This window comes from Gobius niger (assembly GCF_951799975.1).
Source record: "Gobius niger genome assembly, chromosome: 17".
Taxonomy (NCBI): Eukaryota; Metazoa; Chordata; class Actinopteri; order Gobiiformes; family Gobiidae; genus Gobius; species Gobius niger.
This window is the reverse complement of record NC_136868.1, coordinates 12,842,253-12,856,246: the sequence shown is the minus strand read 5'-3', so window position 1 is coordinate 12,856,246 and position 13,994 is coordinate 12,842,253. Positions and strand designations below refer to the sequence as shown.

Sequence of the window (13,994 nt, the reverse complement as noted above, 5' to 3'; positions counted from 1 at the left end):
AGTTGAGTATTTTAAATGATATTTTTTTACATAATTTTGCTGAAGTAGAAGTCAAAAGTAGTGGCCCAAGTATTTACGTTTTAAGTAAGAGTAAAAAGTACTTGGAGAAAATGTTACTTTAGTGCTGTACTGAGTGACTGTTTGAGCGTTTCATTAATTATGAGAAAGAAAACATGAAATAATGTGAAAATTGTAATATTTTCAAAAGGAAGTTAAATTAACAAAACAAAAAATACACATTTTTTATGCGTCAAAATGAAGATTTGTCACTTAAAGGGGCTAGATGCAAGTTGGCCATTTTATACTCACTACTGCCACCTCAGGTCATACGTGTAACTGCAGCTTCTATATTAAGCTCGTGCATGACGGCACCTCAGACCCAAATTAACACCTTTCTGAGTGACAGTGCAGGATGTTAGAGGTAGTTGTGGTGAACAGGTCTGGGCTCATTCTACACATTAGGACAAATACATTTTTAAACTCTGTATATTCCCTTTAAATATTTGCTCTGCTTGGTGGGTGTAACAATTACATTTTTTTACGTAACCTCTTAACCCCACCTGAACCGAGCACAGTTTCTCTAGTTTGCTATTACCCAAAAAGCATCTAAATAGCGACGAAACAAGACATGAATGAAGATGAAAATGCAAAGAAAAACCTCCCCAAAGTGATGTCATGTGACTAAACAAAAATGCAATAAAACCCCAATAATAAAGCCACAAAAATGCAAACAAAAAAGTGACAAAAATGGTCTTTTTGCGGTATCATACTGGTCTAAGGACTCCAGTCCAGAAGCTTTCAGATTTGGGTAAAGCTAAACTGAAAAAAAATGCACTTGGTTAAGGTGGGGGTAAGAGGTTAAGTATATGTACATGAGAAAATGTAAGCTCTGGTTGCTCATTCACTGAGGAATGTATTGGTAGATTTTCCTTGGTTTCTCGGGTGCGAGCAGTCAGATCCTTGTCATAAAAGTGTAGTTGTTATCATTTCTTTGCTTCAATTTTGGCTTGAAATATTTGTAGTTGTTGTAGTATTGTGACACTACATTCTATCTCAGTGGTTCGTGGGACCATTTTCAGAAGGTCACCAAAAATTAATGTGGATAATTTGTTTGGATTGTTTTTGAGAGTTAGTCATATAATTTATGTTTTATTATTAAAACAGGAACAAACTGCAGTTCATGATTTAACTGTAAGAGGTTAAAGGTGTGTCCAGATGCTACACTAGTTTAAAACCTCTTTTCTATCTACCAATATCCTGTTCCTTCCTGTCTAAATAAATCATTACTTTGGTAGCTCTTTACTTGACAGCACAGTAAAGTAAGGAGTGAATAAAAATGTCCCTTTGCTATGAGTGACTGGGTCATGTGAAAAGATTCCCTTATCTTGCCTAATAGCATGGCAACTAATTTGTGTCTTACTATGTTATTACTGTTCTGTAAAGTAAAGCATAACCTGGACTTTTACTGACTCTCTCTCTCTCGGTCCAGGCATGGCGTCGCTGTCCCAGGCCCTGTGCTCCAGCGACGAGTACTCAAACTCGCTGCTACACCTGGACCTGAGCAAAAACCCCGGGGTCCTGTCGGGAGAAGACTGCTCGGTCAGACACACAAACCATCTGCAAACACAACTCACTCTGCTCCACTTGCACGCCTTATTGGCCACGGCTATATATCACAAGCGTCATCGCAACATCCACACAGTTTCAGATGTTTACTTGCAGTATTAGGCTTTAAAATGAGGATCTTTGTCAAAATAATTGCCCAGTCAGAGCCTTGGAGCAAAACTGCGCTGTAGCTAAGATGCTGTTTGATGCTTTGTCTCTTTCATTCCACGGCCTCGTTTGACAAAAGCCTTTTCGCTTTTCTCTCTGTCAATGCAACGGCCTTGGTCCCGACAAAAGGGAGATTCATATTTTTGTTAGCTGCTTGCAAGTAGTTAGTCATGAGCTAGCTCCAACGGAGAAAGCTTCTTTCACAATCAAGTGCAATGTAGCTGCATCTGGAACCTACAAACTGTAGCTTTCAATGGGCTATATGCACAGTTTCCCCACGTGACGTCTTCCTGGACAGTCAGCCAGACGCAGCACTTCCTGTCGCTGGTCGTTTACGTTCACAATTAGCAGGTTCCCACACAAAAATAGCGATAGCTCAGGATCTGGTTAAGGACAACGAGTTACTGATGGACAGTCACAGCAACTTATTACAAACATCATGTTCGCTGTGAATCCAGCACCCAAAGGAAACGCCAGCTGTCGTAAAGTAGGAGCTTTTATCTTAGAGCTAAAGGCTAGTGTTGAAAAATGATAATATAACATGTAAACAAGTAAATATTATTTAAACTACTAACAGGACGATTCTTTTTTGCGCTGGCTCGTTCAAAACTTTGCGCTAGTTTTATTTTTTATTTTGTTAGCCGCGTTAGCTTCAAGACAAAAACATCCACCGTTATGAACACGGAGTTTCCTCCAGTGAAGTCGTTACGTCTCACGTAGTATTTTTTAACCTGCTCCAGCCACATCCGAACTTTTACTCGCTGTCCTTTACCCAATCTTAAGCTATTGCTTCATTTCTGTGGGACCTGCTAATTTTTAATGGGAAGAGATGACAGACAGGAAGGACAGCCTCTGGCTGACTGTCCAGGCGGAAATCACGTGGGGTCACTGTGCATATAGCCCATTGTTTAAATTATACTCCTTTGAAAACAATGTTCACTCTCATCTTTTGAAATATTTCCAAGTACCTCCTGTAAAATGTGTATCAACACTGGTGTAATGGATAAATATGAAACATGAAGTGCTGTAGCTCGTCTATCTGGGTTTATCTTCCCCTCGTTGAGGCTGGTGTTGCGTTGTACAGGAAATGTTTCAGATGTACCGAGTTCAGAGACTGAGATCTTTTCTTTTCTTCTCTATTGTGTGGATCTTTCATCTCGCCTGACCCCTCCTCATCTGTTTGCAGAGCTTATATCTGTTTCTGTCTCAGCCCAACTGCCTGGTCCACTTGGATCTGTCAGGCACAGATTGCTGTGTGGACTCTGTGAGTAGCGCCATCTTGGGATAATCAAATGTTTACGTGAGGCTTTTAAATAAGTAATGCATGCGTTCGGTGCCACATTAACTGTTTCCACTCTGTGTCTAACGCAGCTCTTTGGGGCGCTGCTGAGGGGCTGCTGTGCTGATCTTGCCTTTCTCAATCTTTCCAAAAACTCCTTCTCGCACAGGTTAGTCATAGCCTCGCCTCGAAGAGAAATGTAGCTATTAAAACATGCAAAGGTCTGATTAATAGCTCTTTATTGACAAAAGAACATCCTCAACTAATAAACCCACTCGAGTCAATGATATTTAAAGCAGTACTAAGTAACTTGTTTACCTTAATAAATCCTTTTCGTAGTCCTTTCATCTTTCATCTCCCCCTGGTGTCTCAGGCCAGAAAAACACACTTGCAACTTTCCCTGCTCTAACTCGGAGGCCCCAAAGCACACTAATGAAATCATGAAGAAGAAGCTAACAGGCTAACGGGCAAAGCTATGCTAGCGCCACTTAAACAGCATTTACAGCCAAGTTTGAGTGAAAAAAAAATCTCCATAATGTAATTGGATGTACAATATCCCTCTCTCCCTTTGTCTTTTCTGTCAGCGTAGTATTTACTCTCATAGACAATTAATGAGTAAAAAAACGCAACATGCTACGACACCTGCTGTGGTGCTTATGGCCTCTAGGGCATGAGTTACTTAGTACTGCTTTAAATCACTAATACTCAGGAAGCTTAGACATATACTACAGCACTTTTCCTATTTTACAGTAAACATAAGACTTGCCTTCTTCTTAAAAGTTACATTGGTCAATATATAAACTCTCAAAGAATATTTTTGCTTTTGAGAACACAATTTACATTCTCTGTGTGTGTGCTACATTCAGTCCTGTTCACTTTATTGTCAATTCTACCACATTCAAAGAGAATGTAGAGAATCAAAATGCCATTGCTCTCCAACCCCTCGTCCAAAACAAACAAACGACATCAAGTAGAATAGACAATAAAGCTGACTCGGACTTTGATCTAAAGACCCTCATGGCTAAACAGTGATCTGAATCCAGACTAAACCATTGTCCATTAAAATCATAATATTTGATACAATGACTTTCTGCAATATATTACTACAGGGATACTGTGTCATGTGATATTTCAATAACAATAATTGGGCGGAAAAACTAAGGTATTTCTTAACTAAAGCACACCTTTTAAGTTAACTGCATTTTCTCACCTGCCTTAAACTTTTGTCCTGTACTGTAAACCCTCTGATGTACCTCTCCATCATCCGAATAGTCCCATCTATCCTCTCCATCACCATCCCTCCCTCTGCCTCTTTAGCCCGACCTAATCTTTCTCTCGCTCCTAATGGGAAATCTGAATGAGCTTTGTGGGAATCGCTGTGCGGGTGTGTCGAGTGCCGTTTTAAACCAGAGTCTTGTGCGTAGATAAGACTCATGAATATTTGAGCAGAGCGATCCATCATTTGACCCCGGTCGCTCCGTCTCTTAAACTGCAAGAAAAACTCACTCCATTTCTCATTATGCGCCCGTACTTGGTGTTCTGCACAGTTCTTGTACTTTATGACACCGTGTCACCAACTGCCTGTGTGGTCAGCTCAAGTTTTCATAGTGGCTTATTCACGTTGCTGATAATGCAATTTGTCACATATGAGGTGTGCAATTCATTTAAAGTTAATTAAAATCTCACTTAATTGCCGGCTACAGTTTCTCAAAAGAGTTAAATGATTGAAATGTGTTCCCGCTGTATCACTCAACGCTTTGGTTTCATTTCCCTGCCATCTAACGATTTCCCTCCGATTTTCCAGAAAAGTAAAAGACACGTTGCCACTTTTCCGCCAGTTCTTCTGCTCTGCCTTCAGTCTGAATCACGTCAGCCTGTCCTCCATGAAGCTGCCCCCCGATGTGCTCAGGTACTCCTCGTCACGTCTTCCCCTGTTCCCCTGCACTTTTATCAAAAATCTAAAAAGCAGATTTGTAAAGTTATGCACGACTGGGCCAAGTCTGCCTTTTGCGTTTCATCTCCTTGTCTGCTCTTTGATCTTGCGTTTTTTTTCTAGGTCGCTGCTAACTGGGTTAACCTCCAATCCTCATATCAATGACCTTCATCTGGACATTAGTGGCTGTGAGGTAAGAGCGCTTATGCATAAACAGTTTCTAACAGTTATAAGAAATATCTACTCTACCCCACTGGCTCTTTCAGGGCACGTTTTCCATTCACACTACATAGAAAATATGCCTCCCATATGATCTAGTGAACCCCTAATCTATCTCACGACTCCCAGGTTGAGAACCACTGCTTTAAAGTGTAGTATGGAATAGAGGTTCATGACTTTCATTAATGTGATGACTTGAGACTCAACTTGATAAATAAAAGACCTGGGCCACGTGACTTGAAAATACCTGGTGGTATTTAGGTCAAGTTAACAGCCTCTCTGTGCTCTAGAGACAAACCTGTAGCATCATGAACACAAAATACTTTGCAGGAGTTAGAAAAGAAAAAATCTAATCCAATGTGTTTGCTAAGACTTGACTTGGACTTGTGAGCCAATGACTTAGGACTAATTTTAGTTCCCACATTGTTTTCGATACCGGTACATGAACAATTTGTCGTCTGGAACCAAAAAAACAGAGTAAAAATTGTAATTTATTCCTAAAAAGACTTGGGGCCGGATCTTGCGGTTCATAGCGCAAACTGTAGAGCAGACAATTGTGCAGACGGGTGACGCTCTTTGCATTCTTATCAATACCTGCCGCATACCCCGATGTTTAATAAAGCTGAAAGAAATAAAGTTGTCCCTCCGCTCAGCTGCCACTCGCTCCAAGTCAGATCCGAGATGAGTGTGAGGGAGGCAGGGAGAGGGCACCGCTCGAATGCACATATTTACCAAATGAAAAGGATTTAATTGATCAGAAACTGTCACATTGGCTGCGGTGAAGTTGCAGAGTTATGCAGTAGTTGCAAGGAAATTATAGGTTTTTGGAACAGTTGCGCTACAGGTGCATGATTTTTGAAGGGGCTGAATTAATGAACTTTTGCAAAGGCCCTGTTTGTGAAATGCGCTCCTTGAATTTTGGACTGAGCTGTACACGAGGAGCAGTAAACACAAGGCTTATTACGATGACCACCGCTGATGCTCCTTATTCATCAGGAGATAAGTGGCACTTACACCCGTTGTAAATACAGCCTTTTTTAGAGTAACAAATGCAGCCGCTCATATCAGCTGCTTGTGTCCGTGCGTGTGCGCATTGAGCAACGGTGCCACACGGTTTGGATGGGTATGAAAGTGTGAGAGCGCCCTTACAGGAGATTGAGCGAAGGGAATGCAGCAAGCGCTCATTGAAGTCAGCGCTGCTTGTAGTACACGCCTCCGACTACCCACCTTTTTCCCTAAGCGACGCCCTCAGGCTACTGGCGAAAGCACAAAAACGCGCTTTGACCAAGAAGGTCCTCTACGCCAGGCACAAGATCTGGCCCTATTTCCTTTAAAGGGACTATGCGGATGTGCACAACTTCTGGCGTTCGGGATTTGAAACGTCACTTCGCTGGGGGGGAAGGAGCCTGAGCTTGTGCGGGAGGTTGAGAGATACCGGCTAGATATAGCCGAGCTCACCTCCACGCACAGCTTGGGTTCCGGATCCCAACTCCTGGAGAGAGGCTGGACTCTCCATTTTTCTGGAGTTGCCCGCGGGGAGAGACGGCGGGCTGGGGTGGGTTTGCTCATAGCCCCCCAGCTCAGCCGTCACGTGTTGGAGTTCACCCCGGTGAACGAGAGTGTCGCGTCCCTACGCCTTCGGGTCCGGGACAGGTCTCTCACCATTGTCTCGGCCTTACATCGGTGCAGAGTACCCGGCCTTCTTGGAGTCCCTGGGAGGGGTACTAGATGATGCTCCGACTGGGGACTCGATTGTTCTACTGGGGGACTTCAACGCCCACGTGGGTAACGACAGTGAGACCTGGACGGGAGTGATTGGGAAGAACGGCCTCCCTGATCGGAACCCGAGTGGTATTCTGTTGTTGGACTTCTGTGCTAGTCGCAGTTTGTCCATAACAAACACCATGTTCGAGCACAAGGGTGTCCATAAGTGCACGTCGCACCAGGACACCCTAGGCAGGAGGTCGATGATCAACTTTGTAGTTGTGTCATCTGATCTCCGGCTGCGTGTCTCGGACACTCGGGTGAAGAGAGGGGCTGAGCTGTCAACTGATCACCACTTGGTGGTGAGCTGGATCCGCTGGCAGGGGAGGAAGCCGGTCAGACCTGGCAGGCCCAAGTTGTGAGGGTCTGTTGGGAACACCTGACGGATCCCTCTGTCAGTGGGGTCTTCAACTCCCACCTCCGGAAGAGCTTCACCCAGATTCCGGAGGAGGCTGGGGACATGGAGTCCGAGTGGACCCTGTTCTCCTCCTCCATTGTCGATGCGGCTGCTCGCAGTTCTGGCCGTAAGGTCTCTGGTGCCTGTCGCGGCGGCAATCCCCGAACCCGGTGGTGGGTAAGTAAGGGATGTCGTCAAGCTGAAGAAGGAGTCATACCTGGCCTACCTGTTGGTCTCCACCAAGGCTGTCCTTTGTCACCAGTTCTGTTCATTACTTTTATGGACAGAATTTCTAGGTGCAGCCAGGGGCCGGAGGGTGTTCGGTTTGGGAGCCTCAGGATCTCATCTCTGCTGTTTGCGGATGATGTTGTTCTGTTGGCTTCAACAAACCAGGACCTTCAGCACGCTCTGGGGCAGTTTGCAGCCGAGTGTGTAGCGGCCGGGATGAGGATCAGCACCTCCAAATCTGAGGCCATGGTTCTCCACGGGAAAAAGGTGGCTTCCCCTCTACAGGTCGGTGGGGAGTCCTTGCCTCAAGTGGAGGAGTTGAAGTATCTCGGGGTCTTGTTCACGAGTGAGGGACGGATGGAGCGTGAGATCTACAGACGGATCGGTGCGGGGTCAGCAGTGATGCGGTCGCTGTATCGGTCTGTCGTGGTGAAGAGGGAGCTGAGTCAGGGGGCAAAGCTCTCGATTTACCGATCGATCTACGTTCCCACCCTCACCTATGGTCATGAGATTTGGGTAATGAAAGGACAAGATCGCGAATACAAGCGGCCGAAATGAGTTTCCTTCGCAGGGTGGCTGGGCGCACCCTTCGAGATCGGGTGAGGATGGATGATGATGATGGATGTTTGTTTGCCTGTGAATGGCTCCTTATCGGTGGTGTGTCCAGGATGCAGCCCACCTAATGCCCATAGTTACTGCAATCATCTCCACACAAGAATTTAGTGGAAGATGATTGATTGAATGAGTCACATAAATTTATCTTCAGCTCTAACCGCAATAAGTGAAGGGGGAAAATGGGCTTGTTTAAATTATTCAATATCTAGTGAAAAAATCCCCAAGTAGATGAAGAATATGCGTATGCGCATCCTTTGAATACGACACAATCCATCCATACGTTTCCTTTGTCTGGAAAAATGGAACAAATCTCCATAGACTTAGCCTGAAATGTCTGTGATTCATGGAGTGTTCCCCGTTCTCTCTTCTCTCTCTCAGCTCAGGTCCGCAGGCGCCGCTGTGATCCAGGAACTGTTCCCCCGAGTCTCCTGCATCGCTACTCTGGATATCTCAGACAACGGTGTGGACTCGCTTAAACACATCTATAACCCTGACCATTGTGCCTCTAGGGAATTTCTTATTTAATACTTTAATACTAAAACTGAGTATGCCATTTAATATGGAAATCCATGCATGTTTAGATGTAGGAGGTTTGTGACCTTGTAATCTTGGACAGAAAATGTTAAAATGTTCACAAGAATACTGCATTATTGAACACCCCTGAAGAGCTGCAGTTTTGTTATCATAAATAAATAACACAGAGCACTGGTACATACCCATGAGCTCGTGTCACCTGAAAAATACCAAGTAGTCCAGTCACCACAAATCCTGCCCATAAATGAATAAACCATGTTTCTTTCATTGTCTGGGAGAGTAAAAGGAGCTGGATAACGAATACACAGTGCAGGAAGCTTTCACACCCAGTCAATACTGATTCTGGGTGAAAAAGAGCCAACTCGGTCTTGGATTGAAGCTGTACTTTTTTGGTCCATGGTCAATGAATTCACTTTTGTGAATGAAACAAGTCTGCAGTTTTTATAAAGACTCTGAATTTCTACCTTTGATCTAAGAAATGTTTGAATCGGAGAGCTGTATAATAAAAAGAAATAGTGAAAAGAGGTCATGATCGTATGCGCAATTGCTATAATATACATCTAAACCTGTGCAATGATAACACTTTTCCCACCCATTTTTATATGCAGATATACAAGTATCTATATAAGTATCTTTTTTGTCTCACCAGGGAGAAATTTGGTATATTAATGGTCCTATAACTATTTTTTATTATGGCATTGAAAGAGGAAGGCACTAAATTAAGACGTTAGTTGTGGTCCAAACTCATCCCTAGCTTTCCTAACATATTTATAGCGTCCCAATTCTTCACAGGGATGAGTTTATAGGCACATTTCACAACTTATAGGGTCACTTTCGCAGAAATGCTAGAAAACTATCCTGCAGGTTCATAAAATTTATGCTTTAACGCTTTATAATTAGTTGCACAGTGTTTTTCCCACAAATGTCTGAGTCTACAATATACTGAAGGAGGATAAAACGAAGTTGTTACACTACTAGGGAAACAAAATGAAGTGTTGTGCCTTTAAGGGGTTGCTCGTTAAGTATAAATAGGGTATTAATAAGCATTAGTAATCTGGTTAGGGTTACGGGTTAAGGGCCTATCTCACCGGCCTGGAGACTAGTTGGTGACCTGTTGGCGACTGACGCCGCTGATCACAGAGATATCTCCGAGATGTCACCCGGAGACAAGGCGAGTTGCCAGGGAGTCGCAGGGAAAACTAACTGGTCCAATTTCAGTGGAGACCAAATAGTTGTGGGGACGTTTCTGTGATGTTCCTGCAAAGTCTCCCGAGACTTGTTGGATACCAAGGAGAGCTTAAAGAAACGTAATGGTGACGTCGCAGAGAAGTTAGAGAGAAGTCAGAGAGACATCACAGAGACTTATCCAAGACGTCGCTGTGACGTGATTTGGTGATCGCGCAAGCAATCTGAGTTGCGGACAGGTTGATGTGACTGTCGGTTGCAGCCCGGGCAGCGACGCCTCCTCTAGTGTGATAGGCCCATACATTATCCATGGCCTATTAGCATGATAGTCGATAATAATAGTATAATGAGCAGCTTAACCTTATTGATATATTTATAGCATATTAATATTGCCCTACTAGAATGGTAATGGATAATAGTTTAAGCGTATTAATATCTTTACAAGCATAATTTAATATTCACTGCCTATTAGAAATGCTTAATACTAACAAGCATTCCTTAATATAAAGTTTTACAGCAATGCTCACCACAAAACAGCAAAACAACAGAATACACCAACATTAAGAAGATTAAGAGATGTGTTTTTTGCATTTGACAGGTCTCGACGCAGACTTGCTCACGGTGCTGCCTGCTCTCTCCAGACACCCCTCCCTCAAACACCTCCATCTGGGCAAAAACTTCAACATCAAAAACAGGTGCCGCTGTGGATGCTTGGCGCCACGCTTTACCACCCCGGAAAATATGCGTGTTTTGATGTACCGCAGCTGCGCGTGTCTGTGTGCTTGAATATGCGCTACTGTTTTTACGGGCGCCCACAGGCACACAGCATGCTAACAGCAGGAAGTGACCGCGCCAGCTCATCCTCTGTGTCTCTCTGCTTGTGACTGCAGGCTGCTGGACGAGGTGCTGCAGAAGTTAGTGCAGCTCATACAAGAAGAGGACTGTGTGAGTACAACTGACAAGACAGTTAAACTATGTAGGGGTAAACCTCAGAAACCTCAGAAAAGCCAGTTTAGCAGAATTTACTAAACTGGCTTTTCTGAGGTTTTAGCTGTCATGTTGTCACAAAAAACATACTGGGAGCTATGTTTTTTAATGCATGTTATGATCATATATATTTTGTGTATACTGGATACACATTTACATACCCTCCATGTTTTTAAAGTGGGCATACTATATCATGCATAATTTAAGCTTGAAAACATTCCTCAGTAATTTACATTTTTAAATATTATTTAATGTAAATGGGAGGAACAGTGTAGCCTAAGGAGTGAGAGACTGGGCTGGTCAAGATTTCAAATTGCCCAGGAGCGTCCTCTGCAGACAGTAGTGGGAATGATGCATTATAAAACAGTGATCTGCTCAAAAAGGGTCCAGATGACGTGGAGGGCAGTTTTACGGGCCAGAGCGTTTTTATATATATTCTAATTTTTTTATTTAGCCACGAAAGTCCCCCTGTGACAATGATATTAAAAAGCTAAGCTCGAGTTGAACCAGTAATGTCAGACTTATTTACCTGTTATTATATTCTGTATATTGTTTCCAATATTAAGCAGCCCTTGGGCAACACAAAACATGTTGCCAATTTTAAAATGCACATTTAGTTACAAACTGCTTTGAGTAAATCAGGCCTAAAAGCATATGAGAAAACAGTTCAAGGTTAAGTGGACAGCACCATGTGTTTTAATAAAACATGCCCTCCCATGTATAAACATCATCAAATATTAAACATCTTAAGAGGATCCCTGTCTCATAGCGACAGTCCATATACTGCTCATCCTCGAAGGCCTCCTGCTTTCTGTTCCAAGTGTCACTCTGTCATTAATAATTACCGTTTCTCTCATCCTTGCAGGCATAGTGTCCATATCAAAGCTCTAACACAATGTAAATAATTCATGTATTCAGCGTGTAAAGCCACTGGTGAGCAGTGACATTAGAGAGGAGTAAATCTTCGCTTTTCCCTTCGGCTGCATCGTCCTCTTTCACAGAGCTCCATTTGTTTTCTTTCATCCTGATTTTCTACCAAACACCTCATGCATTTGACAACAATAAATAATGGACACATTGCACCCATTAGGCATCGTATATGTGGCAACAACATACCACGCAAACAAAACAGACACCTATTAGTACGAACTTCTCTGTTGGAGCAGTTTTTACTCCTCGATTACATCATCTAATTCACTTCAAGATTTTATTCCTTTTTTTTTAATCAGTTTTATTGTATCATAGTGGCCTGGTAATCCCCTTTGTGGCTCAATTACATTTCTCTAAGTTTATGTTTATGAGGTAAAAAGGTTTGGTTACTGTCTGTTTTGTGCTTCCAATCCAGCTATTTGTTGTTTAAAGTGGTTTCTGTTTGTGTTCAGGCGCTGCAGACCTTGTCCCTCACTGACTCGCGGCTCAGGTCTCGAGGCACAGTTCTGGTGAACGCTCTCGGCAGCAACACGTGTCTGAGGAAAGTCGACCTCAGCGGGAACAGCATGGACGACATCGGAGCCAAGATGTTGAGCAAAGCTTTACAGATCAATACAAGTCTCAGGTAATAAACTCAGTTCAGGAATATACTACTGAAGATATATACTGTAGCCTATATATTGTTAAGTTAAGTTACTTTATTAATCCCCGTAGAGAAATACATTCTCTGCATTTGACCTATCTTCAATGCCGCCAGGGCGACCTGTAGGAGCTGTCTCTAATTATAACGAAGTCTAAAATTGCAGATTGCCCTGAGTTACACCTGAAGAAGCAAACATTATAGATACCACAGTTTGACAGCAAAGTAAAGTTGTGCATTACAAAGCAGCCAATGTGTTGTAATGTGGAAACTATACTGTACTAATTCATAATGCAATCATCGATTAAGGAGAAATACACAGACTGTGGCTGGCTGGTCTTACATTCTCTTTCCATCTCTGTTTCCTTCTATCATCGAGAGATATTTCCTGTTGAGAATTTCCTTTACTAACTGTATGTAATCGCACACCCTATAAACCTTGGACAGAGGGGCAAACTAAAGTCCCATGGCCACATGCGGCTTTTTTTTTAGCTTTTTATTCCAGCCTGCGAGATATATAAGCCTGACCAAAACCTTAGATCAGCCAACACCTTTGATGGACTTTGATGTTCTTTTTTATTGTAGTTTGGGCTGATGCAGTCTATTTGTACATTGTACTTGTTTGACAACCTACAAACTGCTGTTGGACCCCTGGCTAGAGAAGATGTCTGATTTCAACAGCATTTATACTAGACAAATATGAACTTCTAAACTAATGCAAGAAACAAAAGTATTTCACAACATTTTTAGATATAGTGATTTTTGGTATCACTTACATTACCTTGATACATTGTACCTAACTAAATTTAGTAAAATGTAATCTGCTCTGTAACAATCTGTAATAACTTGTACCTATGGGTACACAATGGAATAACTTGTATTAGTACTTTGTAAGTACATAATGTAATAGGACACGAGACCCTTAGGGCTAGGACTTAAGGTTAGGGTTAGAGTTATGTCTTATTACATTATGTACCTACAAACTACTAATACAAGTTATTCGATTGTGTATCTAACCCATAGGTACACGTTATTACACATCATTACAGAGCACATTACATTGTACTAAATTTAGTTAGTTACAATGTATCAAGGGTACTGTAAAATAACGTATTACCTGATTTTTTATACCTAATAAAGTCCAATAGAATAGGGGACATACTGAATCTAAATAAATGTGAATTAATTGCAACAATTATAGTTTTGATCTGCGAAATCTCAAAAACAGCTTACCAGAAGGTGAATTTAACGGCCATCGAAGCCGCTGCCTTTGCATTTGGCTGGATGTGTTTAAACTCATGTTGGGCGATGTATGAAATGCTGTGTAGAAATGTTCTGAATGCATCTCGTGTCTTTGCCCTGCAGGAGTGTGACATGGGATCGCAACAACACCTCCGCAACCGGGTTTCTCGACGTGGCCAGAGCGCTCGAGCAGTAAGTCTAAAATCTGTATGTGTTTTTTTCATTTGGGTCAATAAACACAGCCTGCCTGTATGTACCGCCACGGCAA

General features: G+C 42.6%; 1 protein-coding gene across 3 annotated transcripts in view; it reads left to right on the top strand.

Moving 5' to 3' along the window:
- LOC306977028 (capping protein, Arp2/3 and myosin-I linker protein 3-like) overlaps positions 1-13,994 on the top strand; it is a 53,385-nt gene that overhangs the window by 21,362 nt on the left and 18,029 nt on the right. For all 3 annotated transcript variants that reach the window (XR_013793798.1, XM_079575184.1, XM_079575183.1), the window contains exons 13-22: positions 1,490-1,599; positions 2,960-3,037; positions 3,145-3,221; positions 4,857-4,961; positions 5,109-5,178; positions 8,587-8,668; positions 10,526-10,622; positions 10,818-10,872; positions 12,297-12,469; positions 13,850-13,918. Coding sequence is in view for 2 of the 3 variants with exons in the window: in XM_079575184.1 (XP_079431310.1) it covers positions 1,490-1,599; positions 2,960-3,037; positions 3,145-3,221; positions 4,857-4,961; positions 5,109-5,178; positions 8,587-8,668; positions 10,526-10,622; positions 10,818-10,872; positions 12,297-12,469; positions 13,850-13,918 (916 nt within the window). In the remaining variant the exon portion in view is untranslated. The remainder of the gene's footprint in view (positions 1-1,489; positions 1,600-2,959; positions 3,038-3,144; positions 3,222-4,856; positions 4,962-5,108; positions 5,179-8,586; positions 8,669-10,525; positions 10,623-10,817; positions 10,873-12,296; positions 12,470-13,849; positions 13,919-13,994) is intronic.